Raw genomic sequence first — 13,752 nt, 5'->3', positions numbered from 1 at the left:
TCATTTTGTAGCTATGAGATATTGTTATGTTTTCTCCTATTTGGTATTGTATTTCAGATATAATATGTTAAAAGACCTTGGTGCCAATATTTGGATATATATGACATTTTTATGATATGATATTGTCATCATGTTGGTAGATGATTATAGTATGGGATATGATCATTGAATTTATTTTGGGAAAACAATTATTTTGTTGTGATATGCATATTGATGAAACATGAAGTTTTCAAATGTGTTATAATTGTGATCAGATGTATGTGATTGTATGTTTGTTGTTGGCTTTCATTTCTATGGAAACGACATGTGGCACCCTTTCGTTATATGCATGCTATATTACTATGTTATTGTATTGAACTATTTGGGGTTAGAAAAGGGGTGTTACAACAGGCTTTGAAGGGATGGGATTTGGTGGGCGGCGGACCCAAAATCCTAACCCAACCTGCCAATTTTTGGCGGGTGCGCAGACTACAGGCCGTTTTGCCACCTCTACCAAGAGGTGTTGAAGGGAGTGTATTTGTTAAATTGGGTGCGGGGCCCAGAGTCACCTTGCTCTTTGTGTCGATTGGATTCTTTTTTCTTGATGATCGATTGGAGCGTACGTCAGCTGGTACCCAATTATTCCTAAGGGAATGAGCTTCTCCTCGTGATTAATAAAGGGCTAAGGTTCTATTCTTTATATCTTTCAAGTTGTGGGGTTCCTTACGGCCTAACTTCTCTCTGAAGACATTTTTTTCCTTTAAGCGATTTTTTAAAATCCAACATATGAGGCTTTCATCAAAGCCTCCCACCTCTACATCTACTATTGTAAAGTGGTCCATATACACTCGCAAGTTCTCATTCTTCCCTCAAATGATCTCCCTGAGCATGACTATCGTTGTAGGTTGCATCTTCTAGGCAATGAAACGAGTGGTGAAATACTCGCACAAGTCGGTCTATGACTCTATGCTTCCATCTGGAAGATATTTGAACCAAACCATAGCTGATCCAATTAAAGATAATGCAAAGAGTTTGTATTTTGCAGCTTCATGAGCATGATAGTAATCTAAACGCTCGTCTACATGTTGTACATGCTCATCTGGATCTCTAGTTCCATTGTAACTCTAAAGCTTTGGAGGCTTCTCTAGCGACTTCGAAATTCGACTATCCAAAATACGAGCAGAGAAAGGATTCTTCTTTCGATATTTAATAGGAGGCCGTTCCTCTTGTTCTTCCTACTTTTGAGGACGACGCACTTCGGGAAAAGTGTGATTGCCCCATCCTGTCCTCCTTTAGGACCGAGAGGAGGATTTGAGTGCCTCTGGATTCTTCGGTGGCTTGGAAATTTAGGAACAACTTTCTGACAAGATGTTTGCAGTTCGAGGAGGGCGGTTTGATTCCTCTGGGAAACATCCTTTTATACTGTGTTGCTCTTCAGATTTGCATGGTGTAAGCTTTCTTCGATGCGTAGTAATTTTTTTGATAAGGCTTGCAAATTCAATTGTTAAACCATTACGTAAATATTGTTCAACAATTGTTTAGAACCTTCTATTACGAGGTTAATTTGCAACAACTGAAAACCAAGGGTGCTTTTAATCTAGGTACCATCAACGACGCTAGAGGCCTGAACAATGATTCGCCTAGATGAAGTTGTGGAAGGGATCATAAGAATGGGACAGGTTGAAGACTCTTGGAGATGTCCTAGGTTGGACAAGATCTTGAGGCGGAAGTGCATATGGATAATCCAAGATGATTTGATCACCACCGCTTTGAGGGAGAGGTGGTGGATCCTTGACATCTCGAGCGGCGGTGGCTGTGGTTGTGGCTGATTCACATTGTGCAGCGGAGCGAGTAGCTCTAGAATTTGCCACCATTGCTAGATATGGAAGGAGATATAAGAAACATTATCAATCTTCGATCGGAGAAGATCAAGAGCAGAGACCTACAATTAAAATTCAAGAGATATGAATTTCTAGGTCGAAGAAGCTTCAATTCAGTAAATCGAAGGATGAATGTTTGAAAGTGAAAAGGTGGGAACCAAATGTCGATCCCCACAGTCGGCTTCACAGTTCCATACTAGAACCAAAATTGACCCGTGAACGATTGATGTGGATCGCAACAGTGGACTCGAGTTTCTGAAACGATGGAGAAATGACTGATCTACAAGGTTAGCACTTCAAATCTCAAGTCAGTATGAGAGTGAGATGAAGTGAATGAAATTTGAATTCGAAATACCTGATAAATGACGCGTTCTCCCTTTTATATAGTAGGACGATTATAACTTCTCGTTTATTAAACGACGTGAGATGCAAGAATCTGTCCGATTGATCTTCAATTGAAATGTCCTATTTCCTCATCTAGGATAGGTACGACCTATCTCGCAGGCGGTCTGGGGAATCATTTCCCTATCTAGACTATAATTATTGAACCTTTGAACAGGCACTTAAAAAACTCTATATTTGAATTAAAATCTAAAAAAGTTCAATTTTGATCCAAGATCATAAATGTAACATGACATGTTCAAAACATATATAGAGATATAATAACCTACCTTTTTAGAATTGGTGCCGAATTAGAGAAGCACTTATTTATTTCATTTGGTCTACGTAATCTAAATGAGTTTTTCTATATGAAAGCATGTAGATGCTATTTTTGACCATATTTAAAGTATGCAAGAGGACACTAAATACAACGTTTTGCTTTGGTCCACAAACTTTCTTTTATTTAATTTGTTCACTAATTGATGTGTATCGTAACTTATATAAATTTACCAATACAAAAACTCACCAAGTCCATGAAGCAAGTGAACTCTATGGTGATTGGAGAAAGAAATTAATGAATTAAATGATTTATACAGTTGTAACTGGTAACTAAATTAATTATAAGTCCATGACCTTTGGAGCAAACCTCATGAGCCTTGTCAATGAAGTAGGCAAGAATTTTCTAGCAAACAGAAAACAAACATTTGTGCTGTTTCCATTATACTTGCATGTTTGGTTCCTCAAACTCTCCAAAAACTCAGCAGTAACTTCTGGTCTCACATATTTAACTGGGTGTGGTCCACCCTTAGACCAGTCAACCCAAGTCAAACTTCTGTTAGAATTCCTCTCCCAAAACTTTATGCTAACAAAAGTCGGCAAGTAATGCTCATCTGCATAACATGAACCCTGACAGTACTTTTCAAAAACCGGGTAATATGTTCTGTCTGATATTACTTCTAGTGCAAGCTTTCTGTCCATTTCAAACCATTGAGACCCTTTTCTCCATTGACTGAGTTTGATCTTAGGTGACATTTTAATTCTATACCGTCCACGTCCAACCGAACTCTTCTGGTCGTAAGCCATGACATAGCTTTGCGTCGAGTTCATTAAATAAGAGTAGACTGTTGAGAAGTTGAAGAGTGGTATGCAGGATTCTGATATGAGTACAAATCGTTGGTTTGAGATGTCGAGAAGCGCGTTTGCTAGCAGGCGACGCTCGGCTTCAATCATGTTGAACTTTCCCCATTCCACTTTCTGCATTATGTGGATATCAAGGGTATTACTATATTTTGATCAAAGTTTCTTACTACAAATCACGGAGCCAGAAAAATATGAAGTCTAGACAAACTAAGAGTTTTTTCATTTTGGTCCATCACCAACTAAAAATTTCAATTTTTGTCCTTTCTTTTTTTTCTTTTTCCATACAAATTACCGCAGTTCTAAAGAAATTTTAGGCCAGAGCCTGAGCAGGTGCCCAGTCTGGTCGGGTCTTGTATCCGACTACACTCAAACAATTTTATGGAACTAAAAATTTACATATGACCAATTTTTTCAAGCATATATTTAAATACAACATAACTATTAATTTACTAATAATCAAAATTTTGGTTAGGTTCCTCAGATTTCCATTTTCTATATCAGAATTTACTTATAAACAAAGGTTTAATCGACTTTTTATTTAAGCATCACTAAACTTTTCAATTAAATAAAGAATATCTGTATACATTTTCAAACAATATGTTCTGAATTTCAAAATATCATTCATCCACAAATTACTGTTTGATTGGCTATAAAAATATAACAACTTGATCATAGTTTCAGTTTTAATTTTCATTCATATCAAGGTGATTGGAAATGTTAAAAAAGCAATAGAAGAACAAATTCACTAACCTTGCTAGGAATTCTCCTGCCATGAAACACAGGACTTTCCATTTCTGAACCATTGTAAGAAGGATTAGAGTGCACATAAATACTGTAATACCCTTTATGCCCTTCAAAGAACTTTTCCCACAGAGGAGCCAAAGGCACGGGACCCCTTACCAAGAACAAAAAGGCCACCTTCGGAACTCGATCGAACGGGTATTCGCCTATCTTAGGAGTCAACGAAGCTCTCCATAACAGTTCTTCATCATACAAATCATGTACAACATGAGAAGGCTCAATGAAACTCTTCAGCCCTACATGACTATCATTGAGGCTGGAATTAGATACTCTCGGTGTTACGATTATCTGCGGTGACAGTGTTGTTTTTTGTGATGCAGACAGTGAAAATTGCGTGAATTGGAAACTGAAATTGCAGCTTTTCAGATAGAAACTGAAGATGATTCCAATTGTAACACCGCAGGTGAAAAGGAGGAGATAGCTGAGGAAACGAATGAGATGAAGATGAGAATTGAAATGTCTGGAAATCGAGTTTAACGAATTATGATTATTTGAGTTCTTCATGTTTCTGAAATGAAATCTACAGAAGAAAAATGAAAAGATGGATTTTTCTATATATGTGGAATAAGAATATTAAAAAGGTTTTCTTGATAACAAAGGCTAATGAATGGTTAAAAGAATACGTTTGGAATAGATCTGTTTATGGCTTTTTTGAAACTGCTCATATACTTTGAAGTTAAGTTATGAAAACTAAAGTTATAATTAAAAGGTCAAAAAACTGAAGTTAGAATGTTTTTAATGAATGAAATAAAGGATCACTGAAAAGAGAGAAACGCTTTGAAATTTATGGTGAAGCGGTTTGGTCTGTGAGACCTTTCACATGGAAAATTGGCGGCTTTTAAGATTTATGAATTGGAATTGGAGGCTCTCTTTTATGTACTCTCTCCTTATGTACTCCCTCCCTCTCACATTAGGTCATCTTTCTAATTTTCACATTTTTACATTTTTTTAAGATAATAATATTTTGAGTTTAATGGTTATGCACTGACAGTGTAAAAAAGTTTTACACTGTCATTTAATTAGAATATAACGTTCTGCCATGTCATACAAGTTTTTTTTTAAAATTTTTAATTTGATTTGTTCTGATTCACGATCGTCATTAGTTGATAGTGTAAAACTAGAAAGAAGACACTTATTGTGAGACGGAGGGATGAAGTTTATCTGCTAAGTTAAAAATCTTATGACAACTTGTTAATTTTTCGTGTTTATGTTAAAAAAAGGTATATTAGTAGTACCTGTATTGAGTATCATTTGGTTTTAAAATTTGAAAAATGATGCAAATTTTTGTAGTTAGTTACTGGTGAAATTGCAACTTGGAAGTCAATGATAACGAAATTAGGAGTCGTGGAAGACCGAGTTACGTGTATGTGGCTGCGGATGGCCAGGGCCGTGAAAGTGATTTTCACGACCATTGCTTTATTGGTTAAATAATAAATGAAAGCTATTTTTCAATGAGTTTTTGAGAACACGTAATGGGATTGAAGACTTTTTTAATCGTTGATGGATGAGATGGCGTTCTAACAATATCAAAGCCACGAGTTGAAAATAATAATAATCAGACTTGGTCATAGGCAGGAAACTTAATACTAGTATCCCCTACATTCCATAATGACACCTACCTCCGTCCTAAAGTGTGGCTTATTCAAATCATAAGGATGTGGCTAATTCGAATCATAAATTCATATAGATTAAATAAAATGTACTACTATCCTCTTTATTTAAAATTAGCCGACTCAAAAAGAGTCCGGATCGGCCATCAGTGCACCGTTTTATCAGCTTAATATAAGATTGTTGAATCTAGAGACCAATTTACAAGTATCACTATCTATTATTATGTTTATCTAAGGCTATGTAATTAATCTCTTTGCGCGTGATTAAAGTTATCTAGTTTAACTGATCGTTAGTTGATCCCGTGATAATTAGCGTTGAATATGATAGTAAGGATTACTGTTCAATTTCCTGCAGCTGCGATCGGCAGGTGGCTGGAAGCATTTGATGTCAAAACTGACATCTGAACCAGATTAGGCTGTCCAGTGGGTCGGATACTGGTGGTGAAAAAACACTTTATTTTGATGAGAAAAACATTTTTAGTAGAAAAATTAATTTAAAGATACCGTTCGCTTTCGTGTGTCTGTTTCTGAATTTTAAACTCATAAACATCTACTATCGTGTGATACTGTTTACTAGTTTAAAAAGTGTTTTTGCTATATTTAAAAATTAAATTCCAAGTTTTTTTTAGTCAGATATTATTCTCACTCTTTGGAGCTAAAATTGGTACCTCAGGATTTCTCTCTCCTAGTAAAATTAAGTTAAAAAAATATAATATTTAGAACTAAATTATTCTTGTTACAAAGTTATTGTGCATGCATCATACAGAGTCTCGTCGGTACGACGATCCTCACATTTTATACTTAATTGGTTTACACTGACATATTAAAATTAGTAAATAAAAAGCAGAATATTAAGCAAAGCTTAATTAAAGTAACAGTAAAGAAATAGGAACATTGAATATTAATAAAAATTGAACCTTGCATAAACTAAATCTTCTCCGAAGGGAGACTTTGATCTGGTACAGATTTGAAATTGAAATAGCGACAATGTAAATTACGAATATAAAATAGCAACAATAATGTTGAAAATACAACAGAAAAAAGAAAATTAGATTACAAGAACACCTTAATGTGAGTTATAAGTGCTTTTATAAGTGAAGTTTATGGCTCTGACAAAGTTTGGATACCAAAAATAATGAACTAAGGTCCTATGTATAGCCTCAAACTCGTAAATGAATTTTTGAATTCGTGCTAAGTGAGTGGGAGAAAGTAGGGGGCGAAATTGCTGATACTGGTGTGATTTTCTAGTCATTAACGTCATGACGGGCGTCAACTAAGGGGTCATGAACGGCCAACCAGTCATGACTCTATCAAAGGGGGTCCTGAACGTGGACCACGACAGGCGTCAATTGGGCTGATGGTCTTCCCATCATGGCATGTTGACTAGTGCTCCTTTTTTCTTTGACTTTTTTGGCTGATGATATGGCCCTGGGGCTGTTTGACGCCTGTCATGACTGGGTTGTACCCGTCATGATAGCAGGAAACTTAGAATATTTTGCCATTTTCATCATTGTTTAGCGCAAAGACTTCTGAATAGTAAGTACCTGAAATATACAACAGAAAATCGACATAACACCACTAAAATACATGAATTTACTCTAAAATAAGTTCAAATCGAGCTAATTAAATTGTGCATTTTACATATTATCAAACTCCCTCATAATTGAATTGTTTCTTATCTTCAAGCAACTTAGCTTGCCTATGGAAAAGTTAATTGCAACAACTTGACATAAAAGGACTCAAGAAAAGCAACATCACTACTACTTATACGTGATTCCAAAGTTGGATCGGCTAAAGTCTAATTCGATTGGTACTAAGATCAACACTAAGGATATTGTGACCACACAACCCGTATTTCGCTGACGAAAATCTCCCCCTATACATACCAATTCAAATCATATCATTGTATCCTAGTCCCACTCTTCTATTTATTTCATCCTCTTTCTTTCGAGACATGCACATTAAGGCACTTAAGTATCTATATAAATGTCACACACATGGTAGAAAAGCCGGTTAGCATTTTTATTCATCTTTTAGCATTTAGAAATTTTGATAAAAGATGCATTTTTTGTTTGGATTTTTGAGGTTTAATCATCATTGGGCTAAGTAACCGGGTGAGGGTTACCCAACTTAGTAGATACAATTGTCCCTTTTTACACTTCAAAATTTTCAATTATGTTCATCGACTAACCTACTTAATGCGTGACTATAGAATATGCATGACTGGATTAATAAAGTAATTGAGGATTACCACGAAACAGAAATTTGAGAGTATGCCACAACTGGTATTTAGATTAATATCCATATTCAGGAGGTTTTAGGTGTTGGGACAATACCAATTTTTGTTAAAATCTCCCCAAGTGCCATTAACTTTGGCCTTTTCTCCTTTGGAGCTTATATATTTTCTATGTGAGACACTAATCTTAAGCCTTTTCAAAAAAAATTGTATGGTTCAAGAAATGGAAAAAAAATCAATAACATAGCAAAAACACATGCATAAATGACTCGACAATTCATGCATAGACTCGTTAACACTAAATTAACAATAAAATTAAATTCTAAACTAGAAAACATGGAAATCCTAATTAGAAATAAAATTAATATAACGAAAAAACAAGTAAATCTAAACTAATAAAATAGGGAAATTTCCTCCCCCACACTTGAATCCTACATTGTCCTTAATGTAATGACAAAAGCGCGAGAAAGGAAGGGTAGAACTTGGGATCAATCATCACTAACCAAGCCAGGTGGGTGCAATTGACCATGCCAAAGGAATATGTGATACATTTGACAGATCATCAAGTGATTATGGTTGTTACGCACTTCCCTTTAAGCGTCTTGTCATTCTGAACTTGCTGCTCTGCTCAGAGATCTATAACCTCGTTTCGTAGAGTGTTGAGCTCATACTCAATGTGGTTTTTGTAAACATATGGAACACATGTAAAAGAAGATGAAGATGAATGCATGTATGGGGGGAAAAGGTGGCACACGGTATGTCCGTGGTGGTGGTGAATGGTGACGCCGAAGGGAGGGGTGAGGTGTGGGTGAGAGGGGGATAGAGAGAATCGCTCTCTCTAGTGCATCTATTTTTATGTGGCCCCGCCATCTTTTACAATATTAGCTCAATCGTATGTAGAGTCGCGAGCATCAGAACCCATAGGAGAATCCTGGGGACTACTCTCCTCTAGAGGGTCCATAGTAGTCGTCTTAGCCTTTAAACCAAGGGCTAGGGTGATGGAGTTAATCACTCATTCAATCATTATTTCTCCTCTCCCAGCTTTGGTTATTATTTGCATTTTAGCGAGTGTAGTGTTATATTTGCACATAACCTTACTTAGGTCGACAACTTGGAACCTTCCTAAGAAAGGGAGACGATGCAAGGTCGCCTGAAGGGAGATACCACCTCACTCATGTGTTTTCCATGCCCCTAGAAGAGGAAACATGGGATAAGACATGTCTTGAATAGTGGAAAATTCAAGATAATTACTGACCCACGCATCCCTTGAAAATAGGAATTCAACTGTCCACCTTTTGACTGGGTGGGCGACGACCTTTTCCAAAGATGCCATAGGAATATGGAATTTCTATAAAGATCTCATCCTTCAAAGGAGAAAGGACAACTCTCAAGTAACACTTACTTACTCACACTCATTCAAACACCACTCAGAGAGTACTCCACTTTGAGTAACCCTAGCAACATCATTCTGATTGTCCGCGTGTGACCTTGCAGCGCCGACCAATAGCAGCACCTCTCACCTCAGGTGAGCTGGTCCCCAAAATAGCCTTAAAAACCTCCATACATGGCTATTCGCTGTCGTGGGCTAACCCTAACCCTCAAACATGTAATATACCTATTGTTAGCTGGGAATTTCAACGATTGAGAAAGTATTAAGTTAAAATAAAGATGATTGAGAAGAGAAGTTATTTCGATGAGAACTTCAAGACTAACTTATGAAGGTTGTTTGAAATGTTAAGCTTATGAAGGGTTTTTCTTTCTAAGCGTTATCGAAGGGAGTTACTCTCGAAGGATAGATGAAACTTAGAATATTTTTTGAAGACTTTCAAAAGGGACTACTATGACGGTCACGTTGGTTGGTTTGGCGCCTCAAAAGGAAGAATATTCAAATTCAAATGACTGGTCTTATCCAAAAAGGACGCGTGGAAGCCTTAGAAATCAAGAAGCATGCTAGCAACAAACATGGCATTCTGCTAGGAAAAGGCCGTTATGGCCGCACTAGTATAAATTAGAATCTTAGCGTTAGGATTTAATGTGCTCAATACTGTACAAATACTCAATAATACTCAAAGTACCAACATATATCAAGAAACTATTTTCCGAGAATATACATATGATTCACCACAATTTACTTCAATTACCAATTTTTATGTTTACCAAAGTCTTTTAGATTTCTTTTACTTTCGAGTTAAAGTCTTTACTTTTTTTCTTTCTTTCATTCTTTAAACATTCCTTTTATTTATAAATTAGCTATAATAATCAAAAGAATGTATGTCAAACAAACATCAAAATCTCGAAACTAAACACATGTCCTAGGATCAATTTAGTCGATCTTGCGAGTAACCAGAACTTAGTTGTTTTTGAAAGACTAACACTTGTTTATCAAATTTCAAGGTAAACACCTACTAGGGCCTTTAGATCTCCCTGCCCTTGCAGGAGGGAACACACACTTATACTTTTTTGGATAATACACTGGCGCCCACCGTGGGCCCATGTAAAACTAACCTAGGCCACAACTCCAACTCCTTCCTTTCCATCTTCTTTTCTCAGGAGGTAATGGACAGTGTACTACATCACACGACAAGCACCATCATCGGAGGTATATTTGTGAGAATCCCTCATTGTAACAAGTTTGGTTCTACATGTATATTCCTTAAGTTTTGATGATAACAAAGTATAGAGAATAATTTTGTACACTAGTGTTTCATTAAGTGTGCAGAATTTGAAGTTAGGTAAGCTCTCACCCCCAAACCTCCATAGAGGGCTACTCGCGATCGTGGGCTATTCCTCACCCCTAAACATTTGGTCCTTTGTTGATAGTGGTTTCTTCAGAATTTGTACTTTTTGTCTCATTTCCAGGCCCCTTGTCTAGGACATTTGATGGGACATTTGTTTGTTGAGGGAAAACATCATATTTATCTTCAACAACTTCTTTCTTATCAGGATTGTCAGCAACAACAACATTTATGGACTCCATCATATCTAGATATATGTTTTGTAGACCCTGTATGCTCTATTATTGATATAGTATCCAAGGAATATCCTTGCCTCACTCTTTGGATCCATCTTTCTTCTTTGTTAACGATCAACCAAGATGTAGCATTTACTACCAAAGACATGAAAGTATTAACCATTTGGTTTTATTTCTTTCCATAGCTCATACAGAGTGGCTTTGGTTCTAGATCTGATAGTCACTCTATTGTGAAAAATAGTAGGAAGAGTTTATGGCTTTAGCCCATAAATGATAAGTTAGATTATGGGCATGTAACATGACTCTATATGCTTCTTGTAAGGTTATATTCTTACGTTTTACAACCCCATTTCGTTGAGGTGTGATAGGTGTAGAGAATTCATGAGTGATCCATTCAGTAAATAAAAATTCAGAGAACTTGGAGTTCTCAAACTCCTTAAAATGGTCACTTCTTATCTTTAAAATATCAGTTCCCTTCTCCTTTTGGATGCAAAGACATCGATCTTTGAACAATTCAAAAGTATAAATTTTTTCTCTAATGAAGTTAACCTATGTATATTTTGAAAAATCATCCACACATACAAAAACATATCTCTTTCCACCTAGAATTTCCACTTGCATAGGCCCTATGGGTTCCATACGAAGTAACTTAAGTACTTTTAAGGTGGCCAAATCCTGAAGCTTCTTCTGAGACATCTTGATCTGCTTTCCTATTTGGCATTCTCCACATATTTTTCCTTCTTCAATATTTAAATTAGGCAATCCTCTAATGGCTTCAGTAGGCATAAAATTCTTTATTCCTTTTAGATTGAGATTACCAAGTCTTTGATGCCATAGCTTGGTTTCATCAACTTTAAATATCATGCAAGATGAGGGTTGAAATATCCACATATAACAGTTGTCTTTGGACCTAGATCCCTTCATGAGAACTTCTTGATCCTTACTGTTGACAATACATTATGACCTATTGAAGCTTAAATTCAAGCCTGACCACACAATTGACTAATGCTGATCAAATTTGCAGTTAAACCTTCTACCAATAACACATCATTCAGATAAGGTAGACTAGGACTAACAGTATTTCCTATTCCCTTTATCCTTCCTTTTTCTCTATCACAGAAAGTGACATAATTGTTATATTAAGATTTTAAATCCTCAAGATAAGTATTCTCTCTAGTCATATTCCTAGAACACCCACTATTAAAATACCAATCTTCTCTTGAGGAAAATCTAAGAGATGTGTGAGAAATGAAGTTGTTGACAACAACTTTGAGTTTCCACTCCTTCTTTCCTTCAACCTTCTTGCCATCCTTTCTCTTCAGTCTTGGATAACCATATAGTTTGTAATAATAAGGGCTTATATGTCCATATCTACCACAGTGATGACATCTCCAAGGCAATTTTTTGTGCTTTATGTGTTAAGGGAACAAATGTTGAGCACGATGCTAGGACATATGGTCAACCATAAGAAACTCAGCCTTCTTCTTAAGAGGAACAAGTATCTCAGAGGGGATTTTATTTTTCTTGATCATGTTGGATTCAAATCCTATTCCCTTATAATTTCTAGCATATTTCCTACCTCCAATATTTCATCTAGCATATTTGAACCATTGTTCAACATGCGCATAAATTTTGTCATATTTTCAAGTTTATAGTTTAGTAAAGCTACTTTATGTTCTAGACTTGTGATGTTTGAGATAAACGTCTCCTTTTCCATCTGAAGCACACTTATGGTTCTCTTCTAATTCTCCACAGTTAAGTAAGCTTCCTCCCACTTTGTGTGTGAAATCCCATATATTACAAGTGGTTCTTCTATAGACATGTCTTCATCTTTTGACACATATTTCCTAGTGAAATCCATCATTGAGTTTGTTGTTTCTCCTTCACTATCATCATCAGAATCAGACCAAGTGATTGAGAATCCATTTTTCTATTTCTTTAGGAAGGTAGGACATTCGGATCTGATGTGAACAAATCCTTCACATTCATAATATTTAGTTTCTTTCATTGATATAACAATATTCATCTTTATTCTTACTCTGAGGATTGATCTCTGACATCTTGTCATGACCATTTGTCCTCCATTATCTTCCAGCCTTCTCAAATATTTGTTAAACTTCCTACTAACTAAAGCTATAACATATGAAAACTATCTTCAGTATCCTTATCACCTTGATCTACTTTCTCTTGAGTATTGGATACTGTTTACCCAGAAAAATGGTAAACAAGCGCTAGTTTCCTTTTTAAAGGTTACTTTTGCGGAATCAACTAGAATACTCCAGGACTAATTGCTTTATTTTGTTATATTATGTGTATCTGGTTTGTATTAAATGCAACAGTGACTTTAAAGTAAAAGTAAAACACTGAAATTAAAGGCTTTAAAGTAAATCAAAGCAATAGAAAAAAGGCAGTAAATGTGCACTGAAAGACGAAATATAACGTAAAATGATTGCATTAATTAAACTGGTACGCATACGTACATTCCAAGGTTGCACTCGTTACTCATTATTGCACAGAGATTTGAGTTTACTTGTGTTTTGTAGAAAATGCGGACCCCTAACTATTCCTATGGAACTTGCTTAACTACTACTAACGGTCGACTGGTTATCAATCAACACGTGTCTTCGACATGCAAGATCTTCAATTGTGAGACCTCCACGCGTCCTGTAAGAACTGCCAGAAAACTGCTTGAAACTGCCTCTTAACTTCTAATACCTCTCGACTTTTGCTTCAGTTTCTGCAGCAAAATTCTTA

At 36.0% G+C, this 13,752-nt stretch overlaps 1 protein-coding gene across 1 annotated transcript; it reads right to left on the bottom strand.

The window, feature by feature from the left end:
• Window positions 1-231: 231 nt before the first annotated feature.
• LOC131623468 (glycosyltransferase BC10-like) lies at window positions 232-5,064 on the bottom strand. Its single transcript, XM_058894477.1, has 2 exons — window positions 4,131-5,064; window positions 232-3,494 (listed from the first exon to the last, which is right to left on the bottom strand). The coding sequence occupies exons 1-2, from the start codon at window positions 4,683-4,685 to the stop codon at window positions 2,859-2,861; spliced, it is 1,191 nt and encodes a 396-aa protein (XP_058750460.1). The 5' UTR covers window positions 4,686-5,064; the 3' UTR covers window positions 232-2,858.
• Between the last annotated feature and the right edge of the window lie 8,688 nt (window positions 5,065-13,752).

The sequence above is a fragment of the Vicia villosa genome, unplaced genomic scaffold (assembly GCF_029867415.1).
Source record: "Vicia villosa cultivar HV-30 ecotype Madison, WI unplaced genomic scaffold, Vvil1.0 ctg.000071F_1_1_2_unsc, whole genome shotgun sequence".
NCBI lineage: Eukaryota > Viridiplantae > Streptophyta > Magnoliopsida > Fabales > Fabaceae > Vicia > Vicia villosa.
The sequence above is the reverse complement of the archived record's forward strand: the minus strand, read 5'-3'. Positions and strand labels throughout refer to the sequence as shown.